The 19,306-nt window shown below is 37.1% G+C and overlaps 1 protein-coding gene across 3 annotated transcripts in view; it reads left to right on the top strand.

Moving 5' to 3' along the window:
* The window catches only part of COG6 (component of oligomeric golgi complex 6), a 62,831-nt gene that overhangs the window by 19,972 nt on the left and 23,553 nt on the right, over positions 1 to 19,306 (top strand). For all 3 annotated transcript variants that reach the window (XM_025262932.3, XM_044926739.2, XM_006055495.4), the window contains exons 9-16: positions 284 to 412; positions 490 to 581; positions 2,336 to 2,400; positions 3,482 to 3,573; positions 5,035 to 5,152; positions 14,900 to 15,031; positions 15,361 to 15,528; positions 18,427 to 18,534. In XM_025262932.3, coding sequence (XP_025118717.3) covers positions 284 to 412; positions 490 to 581; positions 2,336 to 2,400; positions 3,482 to 3,573; positions 5,035 to 5,152; positions 14,900 to 15,031; positions 15,361 to 15,528; positions 18,427 to 18,534 — 904 coding nt within the window. The remainder of the gene's footprint in view (positions 1 to 283; positions 413 to 489; positions 582 to 2,335; positions 2,401 to 3,481; positions 3,574 to 5,034; positions 5,153 to 14,899; positions 15,032 to 15,360; positions 15,529 to 18,426; positions 18,535 to 19,306) is intronic.

Here is a 19,306-nt window from a genome sequence, read left to right on the forward strand (position 1 = left end):
CTTTTACCAAATCCCCTGCTCTATCCTTTATTGCCACAACCTCTGTTACTGACTGTAAATCCCTGCATTCCTTCTGAGACATAAAAAGAAAGATGCAGCTTTGGATTGGATTATCACTATGATAAAGTTATTTATTAAAGCATTTTTGTTGTTTAAAGCAGTATTGCTTGAGAAAATTGTGTAAAAAAAAGTGTTAGATAACTTATCTGAGAAAGTGCATGAATAGTTTGATACAGCCATTAGGAAGAAAAACAATTGTTTGTTAATAACTTGTCTCTTCTAGGTATACCTTAGATGAGTTTGGAACAGCCAGAAGAAGTACAGTGGTTCGTGGATTCATTGATGCTCTTACAAGAGGGGGCCCAGGAGGTACCCCTAGACCCATTGAAATGCACTCCCATGACCCTTTGAGGTATAGCAGCAGACATTATTGGGGTATTCAGTGTTTTTCTGAAGGAAATTTTCACCAACATTTAGTTTTCCCATTAGATACGTAGGAGATATGTTGGCTTGGCTCCATCAAGCTACTGCTTCTGAAAAAGAACACCTCGAAGCTCTTTTGAAGCATGTAACTACACAAGGTGGGTCAGCCGGTGGCTCCTGCTCATCTCAGAGGTAGCACATCACACAGGACGCCTCTGTTTCTGTCCTCGTTGCTGTTTTTCATGGAGATAAACTCTTCACCTGAGGTGATTCAGTAAGGGGCCTTATTAGTCTTCCTTTCTCTGCTGCTGCTGCTAAGTCGCTTCAGTTGTGTCTGACTCTGTGCGACCCAAGAAACAGCAGCCCACCAGGCTCCCCCCACCTTGCTCTTCCTCCAGGCAAGAACACTGGAGTGGGTTGCCATTTCCTTCTCCAATGCATGAAAGTGAAGTCGCTCAGTTGTGTCTGACTCCTAGCGACTCCATGGACTGCAGCCCACCAGGCTCCTCCATCCATGGGATTTGCCAGGCAAGAGTTCTGGAGTGGATTGCTGTTGCCTTCTCCACCTCCTTTCTCTAGTTTCCCCTTTTCCGGTGAATTCTTCTCCATCACTTTCATTTTGTGACACAACTGATAACATTTTTGTACTGGACCTTTGGGGCCTTCCCTAGTGAGCCAGGACCCCTCTGCTCCCCTTTCAAGGTGCCTCTGGAATGCCTGGTGTACGTTGTCTCAGATCTTGTACAGCTCTGTCCTCTAAAGGCAAAAGGGGATGTTGTCTCCGTTTTGTCTGCAAGCACACAGGCTCAGTGACTTTTCTTAAGGTCATGAAGCTCCTACTTCTTTCTTTTCTATTAATACTACTCAGCCCCCTTTTTCATTCTCATGTGACTGTTTCACAATTTTTTGAATAATTGCCTATGGCCTGAATGTACTTAAAATTTTTGTTGTAATTTCAAAGAAGAAAAATGATTATTTTTGAGTTGCTAACATCTGTTTGCAGAATTTTCAGTCTTTTTTAGTTGTGACTATCTTGATATACCTGTGAGAGAAGGGGTTAGTGGATAATTAACATGTTCTGGTTTTGATAGGAAGGGAAGGGACGTGTTGTGGGGGGTGTCACTTGCCTGTCTTGCATGGCGTGGCCCCACGCCAATCTGGTTCATCAGGTCATCTTCCAGGAGAGGCCGGTGTGCAAATGGGTGTAGGACTCAAGCTCCTCATTGATACTGAGACTAGAGTCAGCATCTGTGATAGACTGGCACACAGTCTTCACTGTTTAAAGTTGTTTTCTGTTATCCTAATAACCCAGTTTAAAAGAATGTATTTCTTAAAAGCTGTTAGTAAAGTATACATGAGAGGCCGCATTAAGAGGCAGGAAGAAAATAATTGCAGTTAGAAATAGGTTCTTCCGTGGGAATGGCATGAATTCTTCTAAACTTCAGTTTCTCCATCTGTGAAAATGAAGGTGGTTACAAGCTGTACATGTCAAGTACACGGTACAGACCTTGGTAAGTGGTCAGTAGTTAGTAAATGTCACTTTTTCCATTAAATTGTAAAGTGTGTTTTCCATCTTATACCTGCAGTTTGTGTGCTTAGTACATCTGCCTAGAATAAGGAGTTTGTGGAACAGATCCTAATACATCTACTCATCACCTCCTTCAGTTAATTAATTTCACAATCTTTTTTCATTAATCAGCAGTCAAATGAATTGATAGAGCTTTAGGTTCAGATATTAATAGTTAGTAATATCCTAAAAGATATTGAATTTAATAAAATACCATTAATGGTTATTTTAAATGTTTATCATTAATGCCATTAATCACAGGTATTAGTTTTTGTTGATTTTTTTGTACTTCTGTGAAACAGTGCTATATGAAAAAAATTTCAGTTATGTTATAATTAACCGTAGGTGTTGAAGAAAATATTCAAGAAGTTGTTGGCCATATCACTGAGGGTGTGTGCAGACCTCTAAAGGTAAAATACTTTGATATATTATATCAAATATTTTATATATGTTATATGGTTAAATTATTGCCTTATTTGGAGTTTAAAGAAATAGCAACTTGAGCTGTAATTGTGTCAAATTAACACATTAATGTCGGATAATAAAACTCATTTTAAAATAATCATTGCCAATTTTCTATGCAAGGTTTTTGTATACTATTACATGTATTTATAATGTAAAATATTTTAGCAGATCATATTCATTGCTATTACGACATACTCCAAAATCTAAATGCTTTCAAAAGTGTTTATTGAACATCTCATACATATGTATTATTCTGCTAAGTGCTGCAGAGATGTAAAAGGACTAGAAAATACAATGTCTGTATTTAGAATCTAATTAGAAAACAAGAAGACATAATGTTATCTGCAGCTTAAGCATAGATGTAGTGTAGTATATAAGTAAGCACATTCAGTGTAGTTTAAATTGTATTTGTTAGTTAGGGAATGTGAAGTAAGGGAAAGATTAGTGAAGGATGGATTTTAATTAGAAAGATTCCCAGTAGTTAATCTTGAACATTTCAAGTTAATTTTGAACTAGAGCTGAGATACTGCCCTGGTAGTAGTATAATTAGACAAATATGTTGGAGCCAACTCAAGATCCATCCACTTTCCTGTTCTCTAATTAATATTAAAAGAAACTTGGTTTAGTTGTTTAAAGGTAAAACTTTTTTTAATTTTTTCCCCCTTACTATTGGTTCATATAGCAGTACCTTTTTACTGATAATTTTAGGCATGTAACAGCTGCTTTGCAGTTTAGTGCTGAACTAAATTCCATTATATGCTGGTTAGAAAAACCTCAAAATGATCTCATTGTATTGTTTATTTCTGATAGCAGTTGCCTTGAGCCAAATTCTGTAGGTAATGGATCATTTGTTCATAGAGTATACCTGTGTTAAATTTTTTGTGTTGTTACTTATTTAGAAAGAAATTTGTGATTTCTATAATCATGAAATTTAATCTCTTTAATGCTGTTCACACCACATGTGATTAATGAAGAAAAAGTTACACTTTTAAGAAATGTTTAATTTTTTGTCACATGTTTTAATAGGTTCGAATTGAACAAGTAATAGTTGCTGAACCTGGGGCAGTTTTATTATATAAAATTTCTAACCTCCTCAAATTTTACCACCACACAATCAGGTAAGTGGAATGGTTAAATGTGCTCATTAAATCCCATGTCATACTTCATTTCGGTTAGAACACAGTGTAATATTTGTGTGTGTGTGTGTGTGTGTTCTATTTGCTAACTAAGTATAAACTAGTAGAGCCTCCACACCATGTGAGTCAGTATTTGCATATTATACATGTTGTAGTTTGAGGTCCATTATTTCCTTTTTCCTTTCTTTTCCAGGAGTAACTGTACACACACACTCACAAACACACATTTGCACACGCACAGCTTATGTAGCAGTATAAGTCTATAATAGAAGTATTTTTTGAGTCCTTCTGTATTCGAGATCCATGGCACTTAAAGCAACTCTATATTATACTCAGAACAGGGCATAATTAGTAAAATGTCCTATTCTGGATGTAAATAACATAAATTCTTCTTTAACATTTAGTTTTCCATTAGTGGTAAAACAGAATCATAGCTTTATCTTCTCTAAGTAATATTAATAGCTATCTTATCTTCTCTAAATTAAAGTGACTTTATCTGATTAGAAACCACTTAACCACTTGTCTTATCTAAAATATAATCTTCGACTCCAAAATGTGCATTCATTTCACCATGCATATATCTTTTGACAGCATACGTACACTTGAGCCCTATTGTAAATGTCACTCACTGTAAGACCATGTTATATGTGAGTTGTGGTAAAACAATGGTGTTCCAAGCTATATTTTTGATAGTCTATTAAAAAATCATTTTAGATGACTTTTTACAAGCATTTCAGTATCAGGAACAGAAGAATCACTTTCAGTACATGAATAGGAGAATAAAATTGGAAATTGTTTTATATACATGGTTGTGTTACATTCTGCAAAAAATGAGAAACCCCACTGGAGGTGTCTAAGAAATATCCTTGTAGGAGAAAATTGAGAATTATAGGATGTTCAGTAGTTATTTAAAAATGTTACCAAATTTTTCATGATTAGTTTAAATATACTTTTTTGGCAGCTGTATAATCATAATACTTTATAATTTGCAGATGTGTTACTGATATGGCATAAGTTTTATTTTAAAAAGCTCAGTATTAATAGTATTTTCTCCATAGAGCTACTGATGGAATGGCTTCCTTTAAATTAAAAGCAGATCTTCTTTTAATCTTCAGATAATCAAAACATGCATTTACTGTAATAGTGGAAAAATAGCCACATGGATTTTTGCATGCTGTAAGGGTTTAGTCTAACCCACTGCTTTTCTAAGAGATCATGAGATATTGAAAACACTGTAGTTTGCTTTCATTTGTTCGTCACCTAACCTAAAAGAAAAAAAAAAAACTCATTTCTGTATGAAACTAGAGTAATTGTTTTAATTCACAGGTTATATTCTATATAAAAACTTTTATTTAAATCTGGATCTTTTAAAAGAATTCTACCCAGTTTTAGAGCTAAATTGTTTAGACCTGCTTTGCAACCAAAAGTATTCTTTGCTTTTAGTGGCATTATTGGAAATAGCGCAACTACATTGTTGACTACCATTGAAGAAATGCACTTGCTGAGCAAAAAAATATTCTTCAACAGCTTAAGTCTTCATGCCAGTAAGTTAATGGACAAGGTATGTTTGAAAAATGCAATTCTTATACTGTGTGAGTCTTTCACATTTAAAAATGCTGTTTTACTGTTTTTACATTGGTGACAGTTTTTTTCCCATTTCATTTAGTGTTCTCTTGAGTTCTTCCTATGAACAAGAAAATTCATTTTGGGATGGCTTACTGGATGTAAGCTTATAGTCTGTTCCTGGAACAGTATAACATCGAGTCATAGTTGGAAGTAGAATCTCAAAGCCCTAGTTTTACTACCATTTTTCAATAACCCACAATTTGTAATTAAAGCAGACTTTCTGTGTTTAATAGGTCAGAACTAAAATGACATACAGATTGAAAAACTGGAACTTTTAATAAATACTTTTTCTAAACAGCTGGCATATATTTTTACACTGGTGGTCTAGCTCTTTCCTTATGGAATTTATGTTCCTTTGAGTTATATACTACAATTATGAAACAAGTAGGATAATAAAAAATTCCACAAAAGCAAAGAAAAAAAACGAAACAACAAACAAAAACCTGAAAGAGTTCTGTGAGAGCTAGTATTTTACACTGAGCATTGCGTTGTGCAGAAGTAAATTGGTGAGACCTTAAGGAATGGGTTTATAACAATCAAATCCTTCTTTGTTTTTGTTTCATTATTAACGACTCAGGTTTTTCAGGGATGTATCACAGTCACCATTTTTGTTTTAAATTATGCTGCTCTATCCAATGGCCTGGTTATATTAGACGCAGGTTTGTAGTATGGTGTTGAGCAGTCAGTAGCAATCCAGTTTAGAGGCCCTGGATTTTACATTCCTAAGCTGAGGGAAACTTTTAAGAGTCTACTGTCTGACCCTAACATAGGATTCAAATTTTCTGGAAAAGCAGCATGAATTTGTGGAGATGAAGTATTTCACTTATGTGTTTTCCTGTATCACCAGAAGTTTACTAACAAGTAGTCAGTTCTTGTTTTAGATACGGTTATATAAGTTATTATTTAGACACAATTTTTCTAAAATCATTCATCCATGATACAAAATGTTGCTTGCTAATGAGAGCACAAGGGCAAACAGTGAAGGTCTTTTGGTCTCAGATTGCTCTTCCATTCATGGAAAATAGTCTGATAAATCAGTGCTTACTGTAGAATCACATGTTTTATGGAAGACATCCCCAATGTGTTATGCTGGCACATGAGGGAAGGGTATTAATTTAGCTCAGTCGCTCAGTCATGTCCGACTCTTGGACTGTATGGACTGCAGCATGCCAGGCCTCCCTGTCCATCACCAACTCCCAGAACTTGCTCAAACTCACTTCCATTGGGTCTTGATGCCATCCAACTATCTCATCCTCTGTCGTCCCCTTCTCCTCCTGTCTTCAATCTTTCTCAGCATCAGGGTCTTTTCCAATGAGTCAGTTCTTTGTATCAGGTGGCCAAAGTATTAGAGTTTCAGCTTCAGCATCAGTGCTTTCAATGAATATTCAGGACTGATTTCTTTCAAGATTGACTGGTTTGATCTCTTTGAGGTCCAAGGGACTCTGAAGAGTCTTTTGCAACAGCACAGTTTAAAAGCATCAGTTCTCCAGCGCTCAGCTTTCTTTACAGTTCAACTCTCACATCCATACATGACTACTGGAAAAACCAAAGCTTTGACTAGATGGACCTTTGTTGCCAAAGTAATGTCTCTGCTTTTTAATATACTGTCTAGGTTTATCATAGCTTTTCTATGATAGCTTTTAATTAAAAGGAGCAAGATCTTTTAATTTCATGACTACAGTCACCATCTGCAGTGATTTTGGAGCCTCCAAAAAATTAAAGTCTCTCGCTGTTTCCATTGTTTCCCCATCTATTTACTGTGAAGTGATGGGACTAGATGCCATGATCTTGGTTTTTTGAATGCTGAGTTTTAAGCCAACATTTTCACTCTCCTCTTTCACTTTTATCAAGAGACTCTAGTTCCTCTTTGCTTTCTAACATAAGGGTGGTGTCATCTGCATATCTGAGTTTATTGATATTTCTCCCTGCAATTTTTATTCCAGCTTGTGCTTCATCCAGCCCAGCATTTCTCATGATGTACCCTGCATGTAAGTTAAATAAGCAGGGTGACAATATACAGCCTTAATGTACTCCTTTCCAGATTTGGAACCAGTCTGTTGTTCCATGTCCAGTTCTAACTATTGCTTCTTGACCTGCATATAGATTTCTCAGGAGGCATTGTAAGGTGGTCTGGTATGCCCATCTCTTTCAGAATTTTTCACAGTTTGTTGTGATCCACACAGTCAAAGGCTTTGGCCTAGTCAGTAAAGCAGATGTAGATGTTTTTCTGAAATTCTCTTGCTTTTTTGATGATCCAACGGATGTTGGCAATTTGATCTCTGATTCCTCTGCCATTTCTAAATCCGGCTTGAACATCTGGAATTTCACAGGTTACGTACTGTTGATGCCTGGCTTGGAGAATTTTGAGCGTCACTTTGCCAGTGTGTGAGATAAGTACAGTTGTACATTTGTTTGAACATTCTTTAGCTTCATCTTTCTTTGAGATTGGAATGAAAACTGACTTTCTCCAGTCCTGTGGCCACTGCTGAGTTTTCCAAATTTATTGACATATTGAGTGCATCACTTTCACAGCATCATCTTTTAGGATTTGAAAGAGCTCAACTGGAATTCCATCACTTCCACTATCTTTGTTCATAGGGGTGCTTGCTAAGGCCCATGTGACTTCGCATTCCAGATGTCTGGGTCTAGGTGAGTGATCACACCATCATGGTTATCTGGGTCATGAAGATCTTTTTTGTATGGTGGTTCTATGTATTCTTGCCATCTCTTTTTAATATCTTCTGCTTCTGTTATGTCCATACCACTTCTGTCCTTTATTGTGCCCGTCTTTGCTTGAAATGTTCCCTTGGTATCTCTCATTTTCTTGAAGAGATCTCTAGTCTTTCCCATTCTGTTGTTTTCCTCTATTTCTTTGCATTGATCACTGAGGAAGGCTTTCTTATCTCTCCTTGCTAGTCTTTGGAACTCTGCATTCAAATGGGTATATCTTTCCTTTTCTCCTTTGCCTTTAGAGGAGGAGTATATGTGTCCATAATAATATACATATACAGAGGGGTAGCTTTCCAGAGAGGGAGTTACAAGAGTTGAACTTTGAAGAACATAGGGGATTAGATAGGTGAAAAGGTGGGTGGGTAGAGGTCATCCTAAGTAGAGGGAACAAAAAGAATATGTAACTCTTTGTTTAATGAAACAGGATGGAATGTAGACAGAGAGGTCAGGTTGCAGACAGGGTAGTGAAGGGATTATCATTGAAGTAGTTTTTATGAAAATACATACTCTAAGGGAAGAGCCATAAGGGGACAGATTCTTGAAGGGTAAAGGTAAGTCTTCAAAAGTTGGTGACTGATAGAATGTGGTTAAATCAGAGGAAAGAGTTCAAAAATAATTCCTAAGTTCCCAACCTGGGAATATTGATACTAATTGCAAGTATCTGGAATAAAGAGAAAGTGCAAAATCTAGGGGATAAGATGACAATATGGTCTAAATTAGACAAGACACACATGGGATATCCTCCTATATAGTCAGTCTCATCCAGCAGGGAGCCGTGCATTTGGATTTACAGGGTTTTGTGTGTAAAGAGTTGAATCCATGGGTTTGTATGAGGTCACTAGGAATCATGTTTAATGAGAGTAGGGCTTCTAGGACACAGTCTTGAGAAACAGTAGCATTTAAGAGAAGAAGGTAAGCCCAACAATGGTGGGATTCTGAAGAAGGTAGGAGAGGCAGGAGAGAAATGAGAAGAGGATTTTATCAGAAGAGCCAGGAGAATAGAGGGGAAAGCATGGTTGGTGGCACATACTGTAGGAAGAGTTCTGTTAAAAAAGAGGCAGCAGGTATGTTATCTTTGTCAATATTAGGTGATCCATGACTTACTGAGGACAGTTTTATTCATGTGGTGGGGGCAAGAGCCAGATTGCAATATGGGAAAAGCACAGGAGAGTATTACCCAAAGCTTTACTAATTGGAAAACATAGGAACTAAAAAAAACTAAAAGCAAAATGTAGGAGGCATTCTTATTGTGAAATCTGCAAAGAGAATAATAAAGCAGAATGGTAAAAGGAAAAATGGACGTACATTTCTACAATCAATTAGAAAACAAAAACAAAATTGATTATTTGTTGAAAAGATCAACAAATTTGACAGCCTACTAGCAATTCTTTAAGCAGTGACAAAATTTAAAATTATAATATCAGAGTTGGAAATAATAACCAGAGAGGAGGACTAAAACTTATTAGATATTTAATCAAATTATTGAGGGAAAATATTAGTAAATGAGAAAGTAGAAGTACTTCCTTTACCATATAAATATTAATAAAACTAACAGCCAATATCATGATTAACATAGAAGCACTATTAGTATATTTCTGTTTAAGTCAAGAAAGAACACAACGAGAATACTTGCCAAGAACTGCTTATTTAAATAACAGTGCAGATAAAGTAATGAGAGATACAAACATTTTAAAGGAAGAAATAGGGGATTATTTGTGAATGCTCTGATTGTACTTCAAAAACTCAAGGAATACAATTGGTGACAAGATCAATATACAAGGATAAATAATTTTCGGGGAATTTGGCAATGTAGGAATCTGGCAACCAGGGAATTTGGGGAATTTGGCAACTAGGAATCTGTCTTTACACCTTAGACAATTGCATTAGCAGAATTTGTCCAGTGTAACTATTTTGGAACTCTGGAGTCTACTGAAGAATTGCAAATTCTAGGGGAAGGCTTGAATTGTAAATTGCAGTCAGTTTTGGTCAACTTCAACTCTCAGCACACTTGCAGCTACCCATCTCCCACCCCAGGGCTGTGGGGCAGCTGTGCGCTTGTTCCTTGAGTGCCGTGCACACAGCTTGTAGAGCCAGGGTGGATAAAAAGGACCCTGTCTTCCGTACCTCTGGGATCTGCTCTCATCCCAGAGTTGTGAAGAGGGTGGCCATTGTTTCTACACCTCCGCGTTGTGACAGACTCCTCCTCCTAAATTGGTCAATTGGCCAAATTGACTTCCTGGTGATTTCAAAGGTTAGTGCATTTTTTCTACCCGCTTAATATTTTTTCTTTTTCCCATGATGGGAGTCAGACATTAAAAACATTCAAAAACAACTGTGTATACAAGGAAAATTAAAAAGTAACCACATGTTGAGGGAAAGGAGCAGGCTCAGAAAGACCTGAGAACTTTAGTTTACACCTCAGCCTGATCCTTGGCACAGAGATAGCCTACTAGTTTAAAAAAAAAAAAAAATCGTAACAAGAAATGACACCCCCTGGAGAAGGGAGAGAATTTATTTCCAGGGTTAACAAATAGTGTTTTCAGCAAAAAATCACAAGGCACACAAACAGGGAAAGGTGGCCCATTCAAAGCAAATACCTTCCTGCAAAAGACTTGCCAGCACATCTACCAGCCAGACTTGAGAACAGTTACGTTAAACACGAGTCAGGAGAACAGTGTGTGGACAAAATGGAAGTACCTACCAAGAGTTAGAGAATCTCAAAAAGAAATTCTGGAGTTGAAAAGTATAGCTAGCAAACCAAATGAAGTCCTCAGAAAAGATTATACAGCCTGACCAACTGGGATTTATTCCTGGATTGCAGGGATAGTTCAGCAAGTGAAAGTCAGTCAGTCATAATTACCACATGGATTGTTTTTTCAAGTCCTATGCCATTTTCCTACTAAGTTGTATCTTATTCTTGTTATTTTCTGATATTTTTATATATTATGAATATTAAGTGTCATATATATTACAAATCTTTTCTCCATGTCATCATTTACCTTTTGATTTTGCCTGTAGTATATTCTGATACATCCCTTTTAATGTTTACACCATAAAATCTAACATTTTTTTTTCTCTATTGTTTTTCCTTTGGGAACTTGCTATAAAATGTACTTCAAAAACTTTCCCACATCAATAAAATATATATAGAATTTATTATATGCTAAAGCTAATATCTATTAGTGGGAAAGTGTTAGAGTATTTAATAAATTTATATAAATGCATGTTCTTAGGTTTTTCTGTGATTTCACTTTTATATTGAATTTTTAATCTACATAAAGTTTATTTTTGTCCATGTGGGGAAAGAAGGATCACACTTATTTTTCTCAAATGGTTATCCATTTATTTTGTTTTATTTTCATTCAAAAAACCCACTAAGTTCTTAATACTGTATTTCTCTTATAAAGTTAAAATGAAAGTTGCAGGAAAATACAATGGTTAATACAAGGCAAATTTTAAGTGTGGTGTCTTCCAGCTAAATTCTAGAACAGAATAGGATAAAAACAGGGAAAGAAAGAATTGTAATTTGAACATCAGATCAGATCAGATCAGTCGCTCAGTCGTGTCCGACTCTTTGCGGCCTTATGAATCACAGCACGCCAGGCCTCCCTGTCCATCACCAGCTCCCGGAGTTCACTCAGACTCACATCCGTCGAGTCAGTGATGCCATCCAGCCATCTCATCCTCCGTCGTCCCCTTCTCCCCCTGCCCCCAATCCCTCCCAGCATCAGAGTCTTTTCCCATGACTCAACTCGTAGCATGATGTGGCCAAAGTACTGAAGTTTCAGCTTTAGCATCATTCCTTCCAAAGAAATTCCAGGGCTGATCTCCTTCAGAATGGACTGGTTGGATCTCCTTGCAGTCCAAGGGACTCTCAAGAGTCTTCTCCAACACCACAGTTCAAAAGCATCAATTAAGTACCAATTAATACTGCAGCCTATGTGAGATTAGGTGAATGAAATTATTATTATTTATTGTTATCAATAGTTATGCCCTGAAATGTTTTTCTTAGATATGAATTGGGTAATATTTAGGGATATTTTAGCATTACATTGAGATTGGAATATGATACTGTTTATAGCTCATGTGTTACTTATATGTACACAACCATTTCAGATTTCTTACAGAAAATCTTACTTTCTCCAAATTTTAATGTTCCATATTTTATGTTAAGTATACTATCATCTTATTCTGCCTCTTATAAGCCATTCATCTCTTCCAAGAAGATATAGCCTTATGAGGAAAATGTGTATTGCAGAATGGTCTTCGCTACCAAAGCACCCAGTTTTTGTTAATAGAATTTTAAAGTGGATTATAAAATTGTTAGGAAGAATAGCTTTTATATAAAGATATAGCCAGAAACGAACTCTTTTATGATTCCTTCTTTGCTTTTAAAAAGACGCATTTGGGAGCTAATTCTTTATCTGGTAAGCTAAAGGAAAATTCAAGGACATTATTTTATTGAAAGATGTACCTTTTCCCTAACAAAGTGTTTGAAGCCCTTCAGTAGTCAAGTATGTGTACTCCCTTGTTTATCAGGCTCTCCTGAAACATTCATAGCTGTGCATCTAGCAAAATCTAAAGGATCCCCTAAGAGATACAATGTCATATCAGTTTTAGCTAGAGAGGAATTTTCTGAAAAGTTCTTTTCACTATAGTAATTCAATACTAATTTAAAGGGTATGTTTTATCATAAATGAAACCCATATCAAATTAATAATAAGCAGGGTTGATTTGCCTAGCACTCTGAAAAGAAAATCTAAATGGTCCTTTAAATTTCGATTTAAATTCTTGGATATCACTCCTGTTTAGAATGTCTTATTACTGTTCAAATTGTAGTTCTTGGAGGAGTAGCTTGGGCATCACGTCGGAGTTTATTAGTTTAGCTGAGATGAAGAACCTCAGGCACCTGAGATTAAGATTCAGACCTGCTGAATCAGAATGTTCATTTAACCAGATTCCGTGGTCATTCGTTTGCATCTTAAAGTTTGAAAAGTGCTTTTTAAGAGGAATACTTCGAGATTTACATTATTCCTTGCAGATTATTCTGCCAGGAAAAACAGACAAAAACAATGTTTTCAGCTAAAATGCTTTTGAAATTTTAAATAAAACTATGTGAAAAAGTTGTAATTTTTTTGACATTTCAAACATTAACTTGTACTCAAATTTCTTTTGAATAATTTTATTGACTTAAAATTGTAATTCCATAAATAAGTAAGGTAAGAGGAAGCTTTCAGAGGAAATGATTGTGGTATAGAATGTAGTGATGGTTTCAGTGTATGTTACCGAGAGGGGCCTCATGTGCCCACAGGGCTGGAAAGCCAAACTCTGACCGTGGGTGTTTGGACCGAAGTAAGGGTTTATGTCGTCTAGTCAAGGCTATGGTTTTTCCTGTGGTCATGTATGGATGTGAGAGTTGGACTGTGAAGAAGGCTGAGCACCGAAGACTTGATGCTTTTGAACTGTGGTGTTGGAGAAGACTCTTGAGAGTCCCTTGCACTGCAAGGAGATCCAACCAGTCCATTCTGAAGGAGATCAGCCCTGGGATTTCTTTGGAAGGAATGATGCTGAAGCTGAAACTCCAGTACTTTGGCCACCTTATGCGAAGAGTTGACTCATTGGAAAAGACTCTGATGCTGGGAGGGAGTGGGGCCAGGAGGAGAAGGGGACGACAGAGGATGAAATGGCTGGATGGCATCACTGACTCGATGGACATGAGTCTGAGTGAACTCTGGGAGTTGGTGATGGACAGGAAGGCCTGGCGTGCTGCGATTCATGGGGTCGCAAAGAGTCGGACACGACTGAGCGACTGATCTGATCTGATCTGATCTGAAGGGTTTATTTGCAGAGTGCCAAGCAAGGAGAACAGGCAGCTAACGCTCAAAAGATGGGAATTCCTTGATAGCTTTCAGGCAGGGTTTTTAAAGACAGTGTTAGGGGAAAGGATCTTAGGATGCGTGACCAGCTTGTGGACCTTCTGATTGGTTATTGGTTATTGATTACTTTATTGGTGATAAGGTAACAGGGTGATGTTCTGGGAATCTTAACCTGCTGGTTCCAGCAGGGGTCTGTGTGTTTGTGATCAGCATGTAGTCACCATTCTCTGCCCGGATGGGGGTCTTACTTTCTCCAGAACAACTCAGAGTATGCATCGGATTGTTATCTATATCTTTTCAGGAGGAACTAGGAGTCCTGTGAGTCTGTTGTCGTAATCATTAACCATTTGCTTCTGCTCTTCGGAACTCAGGAAAGACGTAGGAGACTAAAGCCTTTTGTTCCACAAACAGGAAATGGGGGACACGGAGGGGCTTTTGTACCTCGGAATGTCCTATAGGGTCCTGCTTGGTTTCAGTCTCCCCTTTTCTTTGATACTCATCAGTCCTGAGGGGAACAAGGGCAGGACAAGAAAGGGAGTCCGGTTTTGGATAAGAGATTACTCATAAACTCAGTGAGGGAACTCAGTTGTAGGGGGACTTAGTTTCAAGTATATAGACCCTGAACCTGTACATATTGAGCCACAATATCTGAGACTGGGGCATGACAGGGAGTGGTGATTCTCACTTATAGTTGGGAAGTGCTGGTCTCTCTCTGAATTACTTTTTTCTTAAGACTAGGGCTAAACAGAATAGGCCATTTCAAATCCATATGAAAATATAATCCTAAAATCAAAGACTACTAAGTTTTTCCTCATAATTTTTTTTTGTATTTTAAAAGTACAATTTCTACACTTCTGATATATTAATTCTGAGATAATCTAACAAAAACTTTTGTGTCACTTTCTGTGATTTTCATTAGTACAATAGAGAATAAACGATAGATGATAGATTTTGTAATGTGTCAGCCAGTGCTTTATGTCTTTCATATGAATGATTTTACTGTGAACTGGCATTTATTTAGACACTAAAATTTAGTAGAAAAATATAAGCAGTGTATAGGTCATCCTTTATTTCAGGTTGAACTCCCACCACCTGATCTTGGACCAAGTTCTGCCTTAAATCAGACGCTCGTGTTGCTGCGTGAAGTTCTAGCCTCTCATGATTCTTCAGTTGTGCCGTTAGATGCCCGTCAAGCTGATTTTGTGCAGGTGTGTTGTAAATTCACTCTTAATGACCATTGCTCCTCTAATGTAGATTCTGTTGAAATTCTGGCATTTCATAACCCATGTATCTTGACACCCCTTCTCAATGTTTTTTCCTTCAAATAGTAAACCATTTCCCATTAATTTAAAAAGTAATATATATTCAATGATGCTTAAGAGTTATGGTTTTTATGCCATTTAATCTCTTTCATATGTGCTTCTGTAAGTTGGTCCCTTCCTCTTTAGCTTGGCATTCACTGTGAAGTGCCGTTAACGCAGACCTGTATCACTGGTATGGAGATGAAGGGTCTGTTTAATTCTATTTCTCATTGTAGGTTTTATCGTGTGTCTTGGATCCTCTCCTCCAGATGTGTACTGTATCAGCCAGCCATTTGGGCACAGCTGACATGGCCACTTTCATGGTCAATTCACTATATATGATGAAGACGACATTAGCTCTGTTTGAATTCACTGACAGACGTCTGGAAATGCTGCAGTTCCAGGTTAATTTTGCCATAACATGACTACTCACTGTGATAAAATCTTCTTTTTCCATACATGATCTCAGTTACTGGCTATAAGCTAACTTCAGTGACCTGATTTCTATGAATCCCTTATTATAGTCTGATAATACCTCCCTCCCCCCCAGGCATATTCAGTATTTTAGTTTAGTTTGGGAGAAGCCAGGGTATGTAATGAGTAGGATATTTTATTCAAACCATAGTATGTGGTGGTAGAAGGGAGCTTTTCTGACTAATTTGAACCATTACCCTATATGCAGATTTCAGTTTCCGAACTGTGAATAACGTGCTATATTTTTCGAACTGCAGAACTTGTGCGGAAGGTGTTGCAAAGGACAGATACATTTTTATCTATGTGTAAATCAGTGTTAGGCACAACATTACAATTTGTTAAATCAAACCATGCTGGTCCTTAAGCCAAATGGTCTCACTTAAGAGTCACAACAAAGCCATTTATAAAATTTACCAGACACTTGACTTCTGAGTTTGAAATAGTGATTTGGTAGATAAAATGTTTTAGAAAAACACAAAACTCTGAATCTTCTTTATTATCACAAGAATATAAACAGTTGGCAGTGGCTGCAGTAAAAAATATATTGTTTTTGGTTTTTCCAAGGAATGAGTTTTGAGACCTCTAAATTCATGATATTTCCTGCTCTTTCTTTCTTTCTTTTTTTTTTTTTTTTTTTACAAAATATGAAGTATGATTAATTTTTCTTTCTTCCATAATTGTTTATGTATAATTAGTAAAAATCTTTTTAAAAAATTCATTGGTTTTTAATGTATTTATCACTAATTCAACCCCAAACTGCCGTTTGTCTAAATCTGTTCCTGAAATGTGCAGATATATATCAGTTGTCCAACAATCTGTTTTATCATTAGTTATCCTTGTTTCTTAAATATCCCAAAGTTATTTTTTGCATCCCAAGAGGACACACCCTACCATGTGAGTGCTTATTAGGTTTGCATCATGCTTGCTGTTAGGCGGTGGCCAGTGCTGGTCTCATGGGCCAGACCAGAATCAGTGTGGAAGGACTGGGCAGTGGTGTGGCTGCTTGCTGGGAGGCATGCCCCTGCAGTAATGGTTTTCCCTGTTTAGTAAAAGAGTCTTGATTTTCAGATCTTTTCTGTCAATAGCCTGGTAATTTTCTTCCATTCTTAAACACTTCTTCCAGTGTTCTGAGAAATCTAGGCTAGTCTGATTCTCTTTAGTTTTGCGATAAACCTGTTTTATTCATGTGGAAGCTTATAAGGATTTTCCTTTGAGTTCAGATATTTCCTCAGGATATTTTTTAGTATGTCTCTTTTTTTTTGTTACTTCCATTTTGGACTTTGCAGAGCCATTTCAGTCTGAAGATTCAACCTTTTTTTTTTTTTTTTTTTTGCTCAAGAAAGTTTTCTGTTATCTTTAATTAATTATCACTTCTCCATCTGTTACTTTTTATATTCTGAATATAAAAAGCTTCTGTCCTTAGTTGGCTTTATCTCCTGAACTTGTCTTTTAATTTCTGTTTAAACCTCTTCACTTTAATGTATTTCTTTGATATTTATTCTGTATTACTTACTATTCTTCATTTTTCTTTCAGACACTAATTTGGTTCTTAGTGGTAACTCTTTCATTAAATATTTATATTTACAATCTTATTTTTCTTGGATTTTCAAAAAGACTAGTAAGTAAAGGTTCTAATTGTACTTTCTTGGGCATTCACTTGAAAAAAATTAAAGTGCCTTGTGTCTTTCAATCTACATGTGTTAGTTGCTCAGTCATGTGACTTTGCAACTCCATGGGCTATATCCCTCCAGGCCCCTCTGTCCATGGAATTTTCCAGGCAAGAATACTGGAGTGGGTTGCCATGCCCTTGTCCAGATCTTCCCAACCCAGGGATCGAAGCCAGGTCTCCCACATTGCAGGCGGATTGTTTGCTGTCTTAGCTACCTGTGTTACCTCAAGAAAAGACACTTGTTTTCATTACTCTGGTGGCTTTCCTCTTAGAACATATCACCTTTTTTAAACCAGTTTTAAGTTTTTTAAAGGGAGGACCTCAGCTTCTGTAGAGGCTTGGACAATGGCAAGCATTCAGGTGGGAACATCATCTGTTAATAGTGAACTGTGCCATTGGTAAACAGGTTGATAACAGTGAGGGAGGAACAGCAGGAAGAGCTCCAGGCTTTCAGGCCTGTACTGGTAAAGGGGAGGGAATTCCCTTCCTGGGAATTTGTCATCCCCCAAAGGCAGTCTCCGCCTGTGACTTCTGCCCCCATTAGCCGTAGGTAGCTTCCCCAAGAACAGCAAAAGCAGGTGAGCGCATACAACTCCTACCTGCCAGCATAGTCTCTGTAGGCAGCCCCTGACCTTGACGCCTCTGACTAGTCTTCTGCTGGGTCCTCAGCCATCCCCTGGTTGTCCCAGATCTGCTTTCTTCAGAAGAACTTACAGCTTCAGCCCCTGTGGGATTTCCTCCGGGGCTCTCCAGATGGCATATCTGATTGGCTGAGTCAGTCCAGTAAGTTGGGAGCATGAGGCAGTGTGGATGTGAGGAACAGCAAGTCCTCATCCTCCCAGAATTCTTCCTAAGTATTTTGTTTTACATTGTTGTTGTTGATGAGTAGTTTTTGTTTGTTTGCTTCATACTAGCTTTTAAAAGAGCTAAGAAGCAACTCAATTTTTTTTTGACTAGTCCTGGAATCCTCAGAGAAGACTTTCTTTCCATTTGTGAGAGGACTTCCTCTTTGAGGAAGGAAAAGTCTTTATATAAAAGCAGTCCCTGTGCCTCAGCAAGGAACACGATGAAGAGCTAAGAGTCCAGGCTAGTCTACTTCTACTCTCATCAGTCCTATTCTTCTTTTAAAATGTTTTCTTTTAATTGTATTTTATTTTAGATTGAAGCACATTTGGACACACTTATAAATGAGCAAGCTTCTTACGTTTTAGCCAGAGCAGGCTTGAGTTATATTTATAACACGGTACAGCAGCATAAAGTTGAACAGGTAAGTACGTGGCTGTTTCTAACTAGAGAGAAATACCGATTTAGACTGTGTCTTCTAGAGCTAGACTCATTAGAATCTTGGCTTTGCCACTTAAAAGCAGTTTTTCACTGGGAAAGTGACCTGTCTCTGTTTCCTCATTTGTAAATTGAGGGTACTAATATCTGTAACATAGGGTTATTCTGAAGATTAAGTGAGATAATGCCTGTGTAGTGCTCAGATGACTACCTGAAATATAGTAGTGTGTCCCCAAATGTTAACTGTCCTTTTTACCATAGATAGTTTGGGTTAAAAGTAATGAAAATATACAAAAATTAGTATAGAAAAATGTATAAATTAATACAGTGGTAAATTTTTCAGAGTCCTTCATCACCATCAACTAATTGAATGCTTAGATTACTATATATAAATATCAGTCATTCCCCATTTTAATTTAGCAGATCATGGTCTATTATTTGGAAAGGGAAATACTTCTGGGGCATATGATCTCGTTCAGTTACGGAACTCCAGTAGAATTAGAACACGGAGTGGGAGAGAAGCCTAGGAAACCATGTAAGCATTTTTCTTTAAAAAGCAAAAAACTCTTTTAAATAACATTAAGATGAAGAATATTTTATAGCCCAGGAACTCTTAAGTGACACTCTCAAAGATCACAGGTTTTGAATTTTTTCTTTTGATAAGGTAATACGTTTCCTCCAGAAGGAGCTAATTCTGCTACCTTTTTTATACTATCTAAAATTGTCGAAATGAGATTCTTAAAGTCCCTGTTTCTCAC

Source organism: Bubalus bubalis, chromosome 13 (genome assembly GCF_019923935.1).
Source record: "Bubalus bubalis isolate 160015118507 breed Murrah chromosome 13, NDDB_SH_1, whole genome shotgun sequence".
Classification (NCBI taxonomy): domain Eukaryota; kingdom Metazoa; phylum Chordata; class Mammalia; order Artiodactyla; family Bovidae; genus Bubalus; species Bubalus bubalis.